General features: G+C 41.2%; 1 protein-coding gene across 3 annotated transcripts in view; it reads left to right on the forward strand.

Annotated features, from left to right (window-relative positions):
- Positions 1 to 11227, forward strand: part of CHD1L (chromodomain helicase DNA binding protein 1 like) — a 122260-nt gene extending 111033 nt beyond the window's left edge. For 2 of the 3 annotated variants that reach the window (XM_059929200.1, XM_059929198.1), the window contains 6 exons: positions 175 to 380; positions 1457 to 1555; positions 8427 to 8497; positions 8602 to 8716; positions 9807 to 9915; positions 10875 to 11227. In XM_059929200.1, coding sequence (XP_059785183.1) covers positions 175 to 380; positions 1457 to 1555; positions 8427 to 8497; positions 8602 to 8716; positions 9807 to 9915; positions 10875 to 10953 — 679 coding nt within the window. In that variant the 3' untranslated portion in view covers positions 10954 to 11227. Of the gene's footprint in view, positions 1 to 174; positions 381 to 1456; positions 1556 to 4035; positions 4753 to 8426; positions 8498 to 8601; positions 8717 to 9806; positions 9916 to 10874 lie in introns of those variants that run through there. The other variant, XM_059929201.1, reaches the window with a different exon arrangement.
- The last annotated feature ends 5819 nt before the right edge of the window (positions 11228 to 17046 follow it).

Consider the following 17046-nt stretch of genomic DNA (forward strand, 5'->3'; position numbering starts at 1 on the left):
TTAGGCTAATCAGTAAGGCTTCTTGTTTATTTACAAATAGGCAGAAAACAGGGTGAGTTTTTCTAATTGCATCTCCACTTGCCACTTACTGTTTGTGAATAGCAGTACAAGATGTGCTCCAAGGGAAATTGTGATAAGCCCAGTTAATTTCCTTTCCTCTCTGGCCTGTTGAAGGATGGCCTGGTGGGAGTCCAACGATTACCAGTCCTTCTGCCTGCCTTCCGAGGAGAGCGAACCAGAGGACCTGGAGGACTGGGAAGATGAGCGCTCTGCCCAACTGGATTATGAGGACCCAGACTCGACCTCCATCAAGTATGTAAGCGGTGATGTCACCCACCCACAGGCTGGGGCGGAGGATGCTGTCATCGTGCACTGCGTAGGTAGGTAGAAGTGGTGGGGCCTGAGTCTTTATGGTACCAAGGTCTGGGGAAGATGAGGCAGAACCCTGATTTAGGGGTGATTAATGGCCCCAGTGTAGTCTTGTGTGGTCAAAAAGAGTGAATTTTAGAACCAGGAGACTGGGATTTGACTCTTGTCCCTCTTGTTTATCTGGTTGAGCAGCCCAGCCTCTCTGGGCCTCAACTTCCTTATCTGTATAATGGTATAAGATCTGCCCTGTTCTCTGCACAAGGTTTTTAAGAGAGTACAAGGAGGTAACATCTATAAGACAAAGGAATCCTTTCAAAACTCCAAGCATGTTCTTCCCTCATGACCTTTGTACTTTTTACTTCCTCTGTCTGGAGCCCTCTTTCCCCACTTCGCCACATCAAGCATTGTTCAAATGTCTGCATCTCAGAGAGGTCTCTCTTGATTGCCCAGACCCCATCCTCACCCCTCTATTCTTCTCTATCCACTTTTTTACCTTATTTTACTTGATGATACATCACCATCTGACGTATTGCCTATGTATTTGCTTATTTGTTTCACTGAACTAGAAAATAGCTTCATGGGAGTAGGGATTTTTTTTTTGTCCACTGCTGTAACCCTAGTGCCTAAAACAGTTCTTGATATGTAATACTAACAAATATTTATAGTATGATTGAAAGAATGAATGACTGTTAATACCAGGTACTAACTAGCTGTGTTAGTACCAGCTTGAATAAATCATTTAACCTTTCCACTTTCTTACCTGTAAAATGGGAGTTGTGTGCTGTTGTATTAGGTCTGCTCTGCATCTTTCCTCAGCCATCTCCCAGGAATTACAGAAGTACTGCAGAGATTCTGCTCTTTCAGAACACTAATTTTTTTGATGCTTTTCTGCTGTGATGGCCAAGAATATTCCAGAAAACCTAAACATGTTTGAGAAGTCCAGTGTATAATATGTGCAGGAGATTAGTTTCTTCTGCTCTTTGAAAAATCATTCTTCTACAGGTCTCTTTGGTGTACCTTTGTTTTTTTTAAATTGTGGACTGGATTTTGCCTCCTATAGAAGAAAATTTTCTCTTTCTTCTATCAGATGACTCTGGCCGCTGGGGCAGAGGTGGTTTATTCACAGCTCTGGAAAAAAGATCTGCTGAGCCAAGAAAAATATATGAGCTGGCTGGGAAAATGAAAGGTAAGAAGCAAAGCAGAGAGAAGGGTTAGGGATGGGAGAAGAGGGGAGAGGACACTCAGGACAAGTATTAGGTGCGTTAAAAAGCACTAGATGAGGAGTCGGAAGAGCTGGTTGGAGTCCGAATTCTGTCATCAGTTAGCTAGTTGATATGTGACTTTGAGGCAATCCCTTCCCCTCCCTGTGTCTGTTTTCTCATTTGTAATTTGTGAATAATACTTATTCCACCCACCGCATGGGACTATAATGAGGATAATGAATGAATGTGTAAGTACTTTGATAAATGTCAATCCCTGCATGCATGTTAAAGTGTTGGCTTGAAGATCATTTCATTGTTTACCCAATTCACTCCATCTTCTTGAGGGAATATCTCCTGAAAATGTCAGACTCCTGTGGGAGAGAACTGAGACATACTATTGAAGTGCTAACAAGACCTGGGTGCTGAAGGGAAGGAGGTTGTATTATGAAGTAACACTCCCTGGAGGCAGAAGTATAGAGCTGTGCGGGGCAGGGGAACTTGGAAGCTGAACAGTATTCCCCCTTGGCATAGGGAGGGGCCAGGGCACCTCCTGTTATGTGTGGAGATCACAAAGTGGCAAGAGGAGTAAAGTGATTATTGTGATTAGCCTCTCAAGTTCCATAGGAAATAAAGGATCTTGCCCAATAGAGGAGGGCTCTTCACATTTCTTAGAGATTGGTTTTTTCCTAATTCTTCTGCTCACTTCTCCAGGGTAGAAGGGGATGTAAGGACTTAGAGTGAATACTCTTTCGACTAAAACAGATTACATATTACAGGGTTTCATATGTGTGAAATAATTAACCCAGATCTAGATATTGATTGGGCAGCTGGAAAAGGAGAGACTTCAGGAGGAGGTCGGAGTTAGAGATGCAGGCTGAGAAGTTCCCATTTGGATGAGGAACGGGAGGGCAGAGAACAGAGCATGGAAAACACCTCCGTTTAGGAGCAGAGGCAAGAAGGGGAGAAAGAAGGAATTGTCAGAAAAATAAGAGAACCTTGAGAATGTAGTGTTTTGAGGTACAAGGGAGGAGAGATGTCAAGAAGTGGTCTGTAGTGTCAGACACTGAAGTGAGGATGAGCACTGGGAAAAGGCCATTGGATTTGCCCCAAGGGCAGTCACATGACCTTGGACCACTTGGAAGAGAGTGTGAAAAGTAAAACCTGGTTGCACAGTGTTAAGGCATAAGTGGTCAGTAAGGAAACAGAGATGGGAGTGTGCACTGTTTTCTGAAGAAGGATTGAAATAAGGTAGAGCAGGGTAGATGAAAAGTGGGCTTGAATTATCAGGGAGGGCTTCACGGAAAGTGGTGAAAGTTCTCTTAGGCCTGGAAGGGTGGGTTCGGTTGAATTTAAATAGGTGGAGAGAAAGGGCAGGAGAGTCCATAACCATGTCTCATCCTTTTTGGTATCCCTGTAACTCCACCGTTCCCAGTATGGGGTATTGAATGACCCCTGCAGCTACACAGCGAATGTTTTTGGGGAATGTTGTGTAGGTCAGACAGGCTGGAATAGAGGGTTTAGGCTGAGGAACAGAGGAGAGTTAGATTTTAAAGAAGAGAGATTTGGGCCACATTATAGAAGACCGTACATGACTTGTCCAGGGAGATGCCGTTCTAGGCAGGACCTTATCCAATGGCTAGTGGCTAGATATGGGAGATTTGAGTAGAAGAATGGCATAGCAGCACAAATATTTTAGAATGACTTGAACAATTGGGGTATGCAGGATGGATTGAGAGGACAAAAGGTTCAAACTGGAGTAGGCCAAAAAAAAAAAAATTGTAGTATGCAAAGCCATAGAATTAAATTAGCACGTTTCTCTAGAGAATTTGATTTGATTTGGATGAGGTAGGAAAATATACAAATACAAATATATAAGTATGGTAGAATACAATATTTGAATAATTTAAGACAAACATAAGACTCTTCTAAAGGAATTTTACGTTCATAGTGCCCCACCCCCTCCCAGTCCAGATGCCTCTGGGTTTTGCATTCACTCTCCAATGCCTACAGGAGTACTTTGTAGGCAGCGTTTGAGAGGCATTGAATTAGGAGATCATAAAGATTCAGGAGTGAAGGGGGTGACATGGTTGCATAAGACATTCCTTCTTTAATCTCCCTTTTTAACCAACGGTTTAGACATCTATACATGAACAAAGGTGCTTTGGTGGGTCTTTTGGGAGACCCAAGAGGAGACTCACCCACCACTGCAACTGGTAAGAGACAGACAAACCTCCGTATAGGCAAGGAACCAATGGAGCCAGCAAAACTGCCTAGACCCCTCTCACTGCTGTAGGGCAAAAATCAGGTGAATGCTGCCCTGGGCAAGTACTCACACACAGAACTTGCAGAAGTCCAGCCTTCCTGAAGGGAGACTCTGGCACACCATTGGAGAAAAAGAAAAATATGAGTTTGCTTGCAGCAGAGGTGGTAAGAGAAACTTTCCCAGCATCAACCCTCCCCACAGGGAAACACTTCGAGGGGCTGATTTTTCTGGAAGAGGCACCCAGCTACCCTCACCAGGTGGAACACAGCTGGAAAAACCTGTTTCTCTCCACCAGCATCTGGAGTACTAAGGTGGGAGCTCCACGACTGTGGGAAGGAAGGATATTGGGAAAGAGGCAGATAAGAATTTCAAATCAGTAGGAAGTTCACTCAGGGACCCCTGGGGGGTACCATCCTGGGGATCTCCCTACCAGGTGTGTGGGCACTCCCAATGCACCAAGTGTTAAACCCACACCTCCCCCCAACTCTGCTGCTGGCTCCCTGTGCTTGCTCTGCAGTGTGTCCATGTGAGCGAGCTCTGCTAGACCAGGAGCCCACTCAAAACAGGTCCTGTTGATGGGCAGGGAAGAAACCACAAACTTGAGTTATAGCACCACCTTCTGGGGAAAAAAGGTGTGCAGCCAACCTGGTGAATTGTAGGAATCAGAGAAGACACAAAAGCTTAAACATATGGCCACAAGACAGAGCAAGAAGAGTGGAGCACAAACACATAGGAAAAACTGTGATAATACCAAAACCATAGAACATAATACCCCATCTGCTGAAGGTAATGAGCACAGAGTTTAGGATGTATCTGCTACTTCAGATTCAAAAGCACCAGCATGTACCAGGAATATGAAAAATCAAGGAAATATGGCATCACAAAAAGAAAATGACAGTTCTCCAGCAACCATGCTCAAAGGCACCGAATATTATGATCTAACTCACAAAGAATTCAGAATAGCAGTTAGTTATAAAGAAACTCAATGAATTTTACAAGAAGACTCAGGCAACTCAGTAAAATCAGGAATAAAATATGTTAACATAATGACTTCCTTTCAAAGAGATTGAAATTTTAAAAAAACAAATCGTAGAGCTGAAGACGTCAGTGGATGAGATGAAGAATGCAATAGAGGGCAGCTATAGCAGGGGAGACCATATGGAAGAAAGAATAAGTGACTTCGGGAGATAGGAATTTTGAAATAACACAGAAGAGACGAAAGAACAGAAATTTTAAAAGAGCGAAGCAAGGCTATGTGAGTTATGAGATTGAAACAAGAAAACACAAATATCAGAATAATTGGGCTTCTAGAAGGAGAAGGGGACAAAGAGTTTATTTTAAGAAATAATAGCTGAGAACTTTCCAAACCTGGGGAAAGACTTGGACATACATGTCCATGAAGCTAATAGATCACCCTGTAATCTCAATGCAAGAAGACCTTCTCCAAGACACATTATAATGAAACTGTCAAAAATCAATGATAAAGAATCTTAAAAGAAGCCAGGGAAAACAAGAATGTAACCTACAAAGGAACCCCTATTAGGCTATCAGCAGATTTCCTAGCAGAAACTCTACAGGTCGTGAGAGTGCAATGACATATTCAAAGTGTTGAAAGATCAAAATTTCCAGCCAAGAATACTTTCCCAGCAAAGTTATCTATTGGGTATGAAGGAGAAATAAAGGCTTTCCTAGGCAAACAAAAGCTGAGGGAATTCACCACCACTAGACCTGCTTTGCAAGAAACGCTGAAAGGAGTTCTTCAAGCCAAAATGAAAAGACACTAATCAGTGACATGAACACATATGAAAGTACACAGCACACTGGTAAAGGTAAAATATATAGAGTCAGATTTAGAAAACTAACTCAGTGTTAGGATGGTGTGTTAACCACTCAACTATAAAGTAAAGGTTAAAGGAGAAGAGTAGTAAAAATAACTATAGCTACTATAAATTGCTAATGAATAATATAAAAACATAAAAAGAGGTAAATTGTGACATGTATAAAAGGGAGTAGTAAAAGAGTGGAGCTTTTATAGGCAATTGAACACTGTTCTATGTCTCATGTAAGCGCCATAGTAACCACAAAGCAAAAACCTAGAGCAGATCCACAAAACACAGAGAAAGGGGAACCAGAGTATACCACCACAAAAAATAACCAATTTACAAAGGTAGGCAGAAAACAGGGGGAAAGAGAAACAATGGAAATACAAAACCACTGGAAAGCACAAGATGACATTAGTAAGTCCTTACATATAATTACTCTAAATGTAAATGGATTGGGGACTTCCCTGGTGGCGCAGTGGTTAAGAATCCGCCTGCCAATGCAGGGGACACGGGTTCGAGCCCTGGTCCAGGAAGATCCCACATGCTGCGGAGCAACTAAGCCCCTGTGCCACAACTACTGAGCCCGCGTGCCTAGAGCCCGTGCTTCACAACAAAAGAAGCCACCTCAGTGAGAAGCCCACGCACCACAGTGAAGAGTAGCCCCCACTCGCCACAACTAGAGAAAGCCCATGTGCAGCAATGAAGGCCCAGCACAGCCAAAAATAAATAAATAAATAAAATCCAAATGGATTGAATTCATCAATCAAAAGGCACAGAGTGGCTAGATGGATAAAAATAACAAGACCCAACTATATACTGCCTATAAGAGACCCACTTGGGCCTTAAAGACACATGTAGACTCAAAGTGAAGAGATGGAAAAATACATTCCATGCAAGTGGAAACTAAAAGAAAGTGGAAGTAGCTATATTTATATCAGACAAAATAGACTCTAAGCCAAAAATGGTAATAAGAAACAAAGAGGTTATTATATAATGATACAGGGATCAATTCATCAAGAAGATATAAGAGTTGTAAACATATATGCGCGTAACATCTGTGTACCTAAATACATTAAGCAAATATTAATAGATATGAAGGGAGAAATAGACAACAATACAATAATAATAGGGGACTTCAGTACTCCACTCTCAGTGATACGTAAATCATCCAGACAGAAAATCAACAAGGAAATGATGAGCTTGAACCAAACATTTGACCAAGTGGACCTAACAGGCATCTATAGAACATTCCATCCAACAGCAGCAGAATACACATTCTTCTTAAGTGCATGTGGAACATTTTCAAGGAGAGATCATATGATAGAGCAAAAAAAAAGTCTTAGCAAAATAAGACAATTGAAATCATACCAAGTATCTTTTCTGTTCACAATGGTATGAAACTAGAAATAAAACGAGGAAAGCTGGAAAATCTACAAGTGTGTGGAAACTAAACAACACACTCTTGAACAACCAATGGGTCAAAGAAGAAACCAACAGGGAAATCAAAGAATATTTCAAAAAAATGAAAATGGAAACACAACATACCAAAACCTATGGAGTGCTGCAAAAACAGTTCTGAGAGGGAAGCTTATAGTAATAAATGCAAATATTGAGAAATTAGAAAGATCGCAGATAGTCAACCTAACTTTACCCCTCAAGGAATTAGAAAAGAGGAGTAAATTAAGCCCAAAGTTAGCAGAATAAAGGACGTAAAATTCAGAGCAGAAATAAATGAAAGAGACCAGAAAAACAAAAGGTCAATGAAACTAAGAGCTAGTTTTTCAGAAAGATAAACAAAATTGATAAACCATTAGCAAGACTAAGAAAAAGAGAGAAGACTCAAATAAAACCAGAAAAGAAATTATAACTGACCCTACAGAAATACATAGAATCATAAGAGACTACTATGAATAATTGTACACCAACAAATTAGATAACCTAGAAGAAATGGATAAGTTCATAGAATCTACAACCTACCAAGACTGAGCCAGTAAGAACTAGAAAGTCTGAACAAATCAATGATGAGTAAAGAGATTGACTCAGTAATTAAAAACCTCCCAACACAGGAAACTCCAGGACCAGATGGCTTCACTGGCAAATTCTACCAAACATTCAAAGGAGAATTAACATCAGTCCTTCTCAAACTCTTCCAAAAAATTGAAGAGGAGGGAACACTTCCAAACTCATTCTATGAGGCCAGTATTACCAATATCAAAGCCAGATTCGGACACTACAAGAAAACAAAACTATAGACCAATATCTCTGGTAAACGTTGATGCAAAAATTCTCAATGAAATATTAGCAAACCTAATTCAGGAACTCATTAAAAGGATTACATACCATGACCAAGCAGGAATTTTCCCTGGGATGTAGAGATGGTTCAACATACACAAATCAATAAATGTATGCACCACATTAATAGAATGAAAGATAAAAGTGATCATCTCAATAGATGCAGAGAAATCATTTGACAAAATACAACATCCTTTCGTGATAACATACCCTCTGCAGATTGGGTATAGAAGGAACATACCTCAGTATAATATAAAAGGCCGTATACAACAAACCCACAGCTAACATTATATTCCACAAGAATTGAAAGCTTTTCCTCTAATACCAGGAACAAGACAGGGGTACCACTCTTACCCATACTGGAGTGGATTTGGAAAAGGCAAGACATAAGGAGGATTCAGAATAGTCCTTCCTCAGGGATCTCATTCTGTAGTGAACTTTGTCTTCTTTCTGTTGCTCCCTTTTGTTTTACCTCAGATTTGAGTTTGGGAGGTGTCCTTTTATTTCCTATTGATGATAAAGAGTCAAGAAACAAAGGGCAAGATTTGGTAAGTAAAAAACCACATCAGTTTATCAGAGCTGAACTTTGACTCCCATCACCTCCCCTTGAAACTACTCCTGCTCCCACCCAGTTAATGATTGTTCCTCCTAGTTGGCCTTGATTGTGGCCCAGCACCGTGATCGCGCCAATGTCCTGTCTGGCATTAAGATGGCAGCCCTAGACGAGGGCCTGAAGAAGATATTTTTAGCAGCAAAGAAAAAGAAAGGTAAGCTCTTCCACTTGTGCTCAGGGATAGATGAATTTCTGTTCCCAAGCATATGATGTGATTTTTAAAGGGAGGTAAGAAATGTCAAGACCCCATTCAACATACATGGTAAAGGTAAGCCCCAGTATGAGAGATCACAGAAGTAACAACCTCCCCATCTTGTATTTGCAAAGCCCTTTTCCTTTCTACATCACTTTTGTATCCATTATCTGTGTGGACCGCCTGCATCCACTTGGCTATTTGTATCATTTTACAGATGAGGAAGTAAAGGACCAGAGATGAAGTAAACTGGTCATAATACAGTTGTGAAATGCCTCTTGGAGAGTCCCAGTCCACATTAGCAGACAGTTCTCTGCCAAAAACCCGACTTCAATTTTGTTTCTAAGCCCAGTGTGTCTCAGAGTTTCTTGAACTGATTGACTTTTTTTTAAATAAATTTATTTTATTTTATTATTTTTGGCTGCATTGGGTCTTCATTGCTGCGCATGGGCTTTCTCTAGTTGCAGTGAGCGGGGGCTACGCCTTCGTTGCGGTGCAAGGGCTTCTCATTGCAGCGGCTTCTCTTGTTGCGGAGCACAGGCTCTAGGCGTGGGGGCTCAGTAGTTGTGGCTCGAGGGCTCTAGAACGCAGGCTCAGTAGTTGTGGCACACAGGCTTAGTTGCTCCACACCATGTGGGATCTTCCCGAACCAGGTATCAAACCCATGTCCCCTGCACTGGCAGGCGGATTCTTAACCACTGCGCCACCAGGGAAGTCCGCTTGACTTGTTGAAGAATCTTTGCTTATTTTAATTACATCTTGATCATTGATTGTATTTTATTTCCATAGTACCTACTTATTTCCAGAGCCTGTAGGTCCTTGTGTTCAATAGAATTAATTTAATTTTCCCCTATTACAACCCCTCCCCAGAATATTTTTGACATTATAATCATATGCTTTGAGTGGGACACACCAAGATTATATACATTTTGTTCATTGGAAACCACAAAGTGACTCAGAATATGTTATTATCTCCTGTGTATATTTTATACACATTAATCAATTTGATGAATGAAGACATCATGATCTTTTTTTTTTTTTTTTTTAACAGCAAGTGTCCATCTTCCACGCATTGGACATGCCACGAAAGGTTTTAACTGGTATGGTACTGAGCGACTTATTCGGAAACACTTGGCCTCAAGAGGCATCCCAACTTACATGTATCCTTTTGTTATCCTGATGGTGTGCACTTCCAGCTCAAAAGGGGAAAATGTCTTGCATTTTTCTGGTGTCATTATTTAATCCAAGGCCAAGTCTTCTTCTGCCATGTTTTTCAGTCTACCCCTCTTCAATGAGAAAAAACTAAGAAGCACTTTCTAACTTGTATATATCCGAGGAGGTAAATATACCCAAGCATTTCTGGGTGCCAACAGCTAAATTAAAAGATATATGAAGAGGGGAATTAATTGAAGAATTGCCATTTGCTAACATACTGAATCTTATTCACATCAATTCTCTGGAGATCCTTCAGGCCCATAGACCAAGGCCTGATTCTAAGAACTTCACTCTGTTCACTAAAATAAGCAAACAAGCAAACAGACAAGTGAACTGTTTTATTTCTGAACCCATTCAATGTATTCTTAAGGAGCAGTGTGAAATTCATTTTGACCATGAGGATATAATCTAGTTTTGCTGGACTAGTATTTTCTTCTAATGACCTGCTTGCTGTATAAGTTAACATTGTTTGGACTATACTGAGTCCAGAATTACTAGAAGAAGCTGAATTGGCCCCCAAGTGCTATAATTAATTATACAGAAACTTCATCTTTTTACTTAGATACTTACTGAAATTAATTCACTCAGTGGTGGTTTATTTAAACCACTGTAAAAACTTAGCAGAGAAGTTATGTTTTATACACTTGCACAATTCAAGCAGTATCAAGAGAGTTTTAGTATATCAGATAATTCTACAGTAATAAGTACTAACAATATTGGAAAGATTTATGATATGGTAAAAAGAAACTAAGGCATGCTACTTCTGGAGTGGTTATTTCAATAATTACTAAAGAACTAGTAGTTTTGGTAAAGTTGATTTTAGTAGATTTAGTAAAGTTGATTTTAAAAACTTTTAAAGTTTTTTAAAGTGATCAAATATATATTCCTTGACCATCCTTATCAGCTACTACTTTCCTAGAAGCAAGGCTGCCATCCTTCATCCACAGGCCTCATCTTCCTCCTTAGGACAGCTGGTGCCTTAACAATCGGCTCAGCATCAGATCCAGCCTTCAGCAGCCAGCTGAGATGTTTGCTCAAAGCTACTGTAATTGAATATTTCAAAAAGGAATCAGGATCTGGTGGGCCTCTGAGCTACTCTGTTTTCTGAATTCTAATTTTGTTCTCCTGGATGTGCTACTGATGTGGTACGTGTAATACAGGGATGCACGAGATAGTTGGGAAAATCCTTTGGCAGCTTGCCAGGGCCCCAGTTTGCACAGCTATTTGCCTAATAATAAATACATTTTCTATCTCTAATGGTTTCTTTGCTTTCTTTCCCCTCAATCTAGTTTTCGTCCCCTCCATCAGACTGATTTCTTTATAGTGAGAAGGGTGAATGGATTAAGGAGAAAGGAAAGGTAATAGGAGAACAGGGTGGCTCTAGGGGAAGGACGCACCTTCAGCCAATTCGTGCTTTGGAAAGATAGGTCTCCGAGGGGAAAGGCTGAGAAATGAGATACCTGATCCAGACATGTGGAGCCCCTCCTGCCCTTCTCTTCATCCTGCTCAGCATTCAGAGCTAGAAGAACACACGTTGGCCCAGAGGCCTGTCAAATGTGACTTCAGAGAAACCAGAGGATCACTCCCCCTCCCACCGAATCAGTTCAGCTTCAAGAAATAAGGGAACTGTGGAAATGGCACAAAGCTGACAGCAAATGTCAGACTGGGGAGGGCAGGGGGCAGAGATCCACAGGAGGAGTCTTAGGAGGAGACACCCATGTAAGCTATGGCTTTTCACACCTTGTACATGAAGTCTCAGTCTTGGCTGACTAGCCTCAGCCAGCCTGATTGCTGCTGCTTTGAGGCCATAAGTCTCAGGAGCTGGGACCATGACCTTCTAAGGAGAGTAGTGCTGTTGGCACCTGGGTTGTACTGTTCTAGTTGACTCCCTCTCGGCTCCTTCACCCTTCAACAATTTAGCATCTGTTTTGAAGACCTATTAGACCCTAAATTCACGATTCCTTAATTTGTTTTTCCTAAAATTTCTTACTTTCATTTTTATTGCCTCCTATCTATTACTCTTAACCACCAGCCCTTGACACATGGGTGATTATAATAACTTTAACCTCTTGACTGGCATCTTAAGTCTTAGAAGCAGAATTGGAACTCCAAAAAGGGAGAATGTAGAGGAATCTAAGCTAATGCATAAGTAAGCTGCCGGGCCTTCAAAAGCAGCCAGAGTCCAAACAGGTGAGGTATAAGCAGATGCAAAGAAAACTTGATTGTCCGAAAGCTGTATACCCTCCTGAGAAGCTGTACTTCCTTTGGATATCAGAGTGCCTAGGGCTAGCTGTAGATGTTTCTGAACATCTGCGAGGGGCATCAGAGCGGGGAACTCACCCCCAAAGGGAGTATAACAGACATTTTTAGGGACACAGATATTTTTTTTTGAAAAGAAAGGGGCTTCTTTTCACCCTATACTGTCCCACTTGCTCCAACCGTATGGGCCTTTTCTCTGGATGAAGGCCCTGGGCCATGGCTGTCTGCCCCCTGGTAAACTGGGCAAAACAACACGGAAAGAGAACAGAAAACTCATGTAGCACTTTCTCCCTTAAACATGAGGTCACCTGTTAGTGGCCGCTCCCTGCTTTCCTTTCTGACTTCTAGCTCATCAGTCAAAAATGCTGCTCTGCTTTATCTCCGTATGTCTTTCCTGTCTCATAACCCCTTCACTCTTCCCATCAAAGGGTGTCACTGTCTGGGAAGGAAGAATGAGAGAAGCTACCTACTTTGTTTATCCCAAGGGTTCTGTCCCATTTCTTCCACAGCATCTTTGATGCCATCTGGCCCTCCCCTCTGAGGAGGCCAAGATAGGGCCAAGAGGACAATATAAGATTGTTTTCACTGATGAGCCTTTGTGGAGAAGTTTGTACCATAAACATCAATTTTAAAAAGCCCTGCTTATTGAGATAGTGAGGAACTTAAACTTGAAATTTTCTTTATGTATAATCTTACATATTTTCTTGATTTTTAATAAACTTTCCTTCACTTTGTAACATGCCTATTGTTTAATTTTTTGTCCCATCAATCTAAACTACATTCTAAGTTAATTAATCCTCTTCAAGTATAGCTTGAATCACCCATTTTAGAGCCCCGAACCATCTCTAGGCCAGTGTGTTTTCTTTTGCTGTCTACTAAGTGAAGAATAAACTCACTCGAGCATTACTTATCTTCCACCATAATTTACTCTTATTTCCCAAAGACATCCTACAGTTTCTTTCTTGGGCCTTTGCTCATTCTGGTCCCTCCCAGGACACCCTGCACCCTCTAAATCCCCTCTCGTATCTCCAACCCGCTATTGTCCCCTATCAAATCTGATTCTTGAGGAATCCAGAAAAATCTAACCTCTCTGTGGTTGAACTACAAATGATAATTGGGTTTATGGCACTTAATTTGTTGACATATTATACTCATTGGTATATTTATTTAATTACTGCCTAAATACTAAGGCCTTTGAGAAAAGTGATTTCTCATTTATTTTCCCTATCACACAAATCAATTAATAGGTACTCAAATATTGAACTGAAAATGGTATGTGGATAACTGGCTAGCAAGTTGGGAAAAGTATTAGACTTCCTGAATATATCATAAACGCCAGATGGCTTAAGTACTTAAATGTAAAACTTGAGAATATACAAACTTGTCATTTTTATGGCGTCTGACTAGCAACTGGCCTTTGAAGCTTCTCCCAACTTCTCACTCAAATACCAGTGGCATTAAGGTGAAGACTCACAACCACACTGAAAATAAGACAACCAACCAACTAAATGCCAGAACATGAGAGGAAATGACACTAGTTATAAGACAAAGTTGAACTGAGATTTCATTTTAGGAAGCAAAGATTGCTTAAAAACCTAGGACCTTCACCAGCCAGAAAGTGAACAATGATCCTTCTATCCTTTCCTTCCCTTATGTTAACAAAAAGGTCAGCTGCCCCCTTCCCCCATGTCTGCTGTGAACTCTGTCCCCTCCAGCCTTCTCAAGAATGTTATTCTTCCAATTACTTTCTCTTATATATTCACTTTGTTCTTTAAATTAGAATCTTTCCATTGACTTATAAACAAGGTCAAGTCACTCTCATTAAAAAGAACTCCCGGGCTTCCCTGGTGGCGCAGTGGTTGAGAGTCTGCCTGCGGGTGCGGGGGACACGGGTTCGAGCCCTGGTCTGGGAAGATCCCACATGCCGCGGAGCAACTAGGTCCGTGAACCACAACTACTGAGCCTGCGCGTCTGGAGCCTGTGCTCCGCAACAAGAGAGGCCGCGACAGTGAGAGGCCTGCGCACCGCGATGAAGAGTGGCCCCCACTTGCCGCAACTGGAGAAAGCCCTCGCACAGAAACGAAGACCCAACACAGCCAAAAATTAATTAATTAATTAACTTTAAAAAAAAAAAGCAACTATACTCCAATTTAATTAATTAATTAATTAATTAAAAAAAAAGAACTCCCTAGGGACTTCCCTGGTGGTCCGGTGGTTAAGAATCCGTTTTGCAATGCAGGGAACGCTGTTTCAATCCCTGGTAGGGGAACTAAGACCCCACATGCCACAGGGCAACTCAGCTCACGTGCCACAACAACTGATCCCATGCACTCTGGAGCCCGTGCGCCACAGCTAGAGAGAAGTCTGCACGCCACAGCTAGAGAGAAGCCTGCACACCACAACAAAAGATCCCATGTGCCACAACTTAGACCTGACGCAGCCAAAAATTTTTTTACATAATAACAAAAAAATTTTTTAAAAGAACTCCCTAAATCCTCATTCCCTCCCCCGTCACAGCCCAACCTCCAAAGAGTTGTCCCATCTACAACTGCTTTTGTTTCTTCACCTCCTGCTGCCTCTAACCCACACCATTCTGACTTTCTGCGCTTTCACTCCACCAAGAAAGTCTGTGTTAAGAATGACCAATGACCTCCAAGTCGCTAAATCCAAAGAACATTTTTCAGTTCTCATCTTGACCTCTGAGCAGAGTTCAACACTGTCCACTGCTTCCCTCTTTTTGAAACACTATTGCCTTGGCTTCTGTGACAAGATACTCTTCTGTGACACAATAATCCAGGAACTTATCTTTTATCATCTTTGCACAGTTTTCCCCCATGGTCTTCTTTTTACCTAGTGTATTAGTTTGTTAAGGCTGCCATAACAAAATACCACAGACTGGGTGAAAACAAGAAATGTATTTTCTCACAGTTCAGGAAGCTTGAAGTCCAAAATCAAGATGTCAGAAGGGTTGGCTTTTTCTGAGACCCCTCCCCTTGGCTTGCAGATGGCCACCCTCTTGTTGTATCCTCACAAGTTGTTTCCTCTGTGCGTGCATACCCTGGTATCTGTATTTCCAAATTTCCTCTTCTTACAAGGACACCAGTCAGATTGAATTAGGTCCCATCCTAATGGCCTGACTTTAACTTAATGCCTCTCTAAAGGCACTGTCTACAAATACAGTCACATTCAGAGGTACTGGGGATTAAGGCTTCAACACATGAATTTTGGAAGACACAGTTCAGCCCCAAACACCCAGCCATTAAATGTTGGAGTTCCTCACCATAAAAGACCCTGAATTGTCAAAACAATCCTGAAGAAAAAGAACAAAGCAGGAGGCATAACCCTCCAAGACTTCACACAATACTACAAACTGACAGTAATCGAAACAGTATGGTTTGGGCACAGAAACGGACATATGGATCAATGGAACAGAATAGAGAGCCCAGAAATAAACCCACACACCTATGGACAATTAATCTTTGACAAAGGAGGCAAGAATATACAATGGCAAAAAGACAGTCTCTTCAGCAAGTAGTGTTGGGAAAGTTGGACAGCCACATGTAAATCAATGAAGTTAGAACACTCCCTCTCACGGTACACAAAAATAAACTCAAAATGACTTAAAGACATAAATATAAGACATGACATCATAAAACTCCTAGAAGAGAACATAGGCAAAACATTCTCTGACGTAAATTGTACAAATATTTTCTTAGCTCAGTCTCCCAAGGCAATAGAAATAAAAACAAAAATAAACAAATGGGACCTAATCAAACTTACAAGCCTTTGCACAGCAAAGGAAACCATAATCAAAACAAAAAGCAAACTACAGAATGGGAGAAAATATTCGCAAATGATGCAACCGACAAAGGCTTAATCTCCAAAATATACAAACAGTTCATACAACTCAACAACAACAAAAAACAAAAAACCCAATCGAAAAAATGGGCAGAAGACCTAAAAAGACATTTCTCCAAAGAAGAAATACAGATGGCCAATAGGCACATGAAAAGATGCTCAACATCACTAATTATCAGAGAAATACAAATCAAAACTAAAATGAGGTACCACCTCGCACTGGTCAGAATGACCATCATTAAAAAGTCTACAAATAACAAATGCTGGAGACAGTGTGGAGAAAAGGGAACCCTCCTACACTTTTGGTGGGAAAGAAAATTGGTGCAGCCACTATGGAAAACAGTATGGAGGTTCCTCAGAAAACTAAAAATAGAATTACCATATGATCCAGCAATCCAACTCCTGGGCATATACCCAGACAAAACTATCATTTAAAAAGACACATGCACCACTATGTTCATAGGAGCACTATTCACAATAACCAAGACATGGAAACAACCTAAATGTCCATCAACAGATGAATGGATAAAGAAGATGTGGTACATATATACAATGGAATACTACTCAGCCATAAAAAGAACAAAATAATGCCAATTGGAGCAAGATGGATAAAAATAGAGGTTATCATAATAAGTGAAGTAAGTCAGAGAAAGACAAATACCATGTGATATCACTTGGTATTTGTTTTTATTTTTGGCTGTGTTGGGTCTTCGTTGCTGTGTGCGGGCTTTCTCTAGTTGTGGTGAGTGGGGGCTGCTCTTCATTGCAGTGTGTGGGCTTCTCATTGTTGTGGCTTCTCTTGTTGCAGAGCACAGGCTCTAGGCATGCGGGCTTCAGTAGTGTGGCACATGGGCTCTGGAGCACAGGCTCAGTAGTTGTGGTGCATGGGCTTAGTTGCTCCACAAATGTGGGATCTTCCCAGGCCAGGGATTGAACCCATGTCCCCTGCATTGGTAGGC

Source organism: Balaenoptera ricei, chromosome 1, assembly GCF_028023285.1.
Source record: "Balaenoptera ricei isolate mBalRic1 chromosome 1, mBalRic1.hap2, whole genome shotgun sequence".
Taxonomy (NCBI): domain Eukaryota; kingdom Metazoa; phylum Chordata; class Mammalia; order Artiodactyla; family Balaenopteridae; genus Balaenoptera; species Balaenoptera ricei.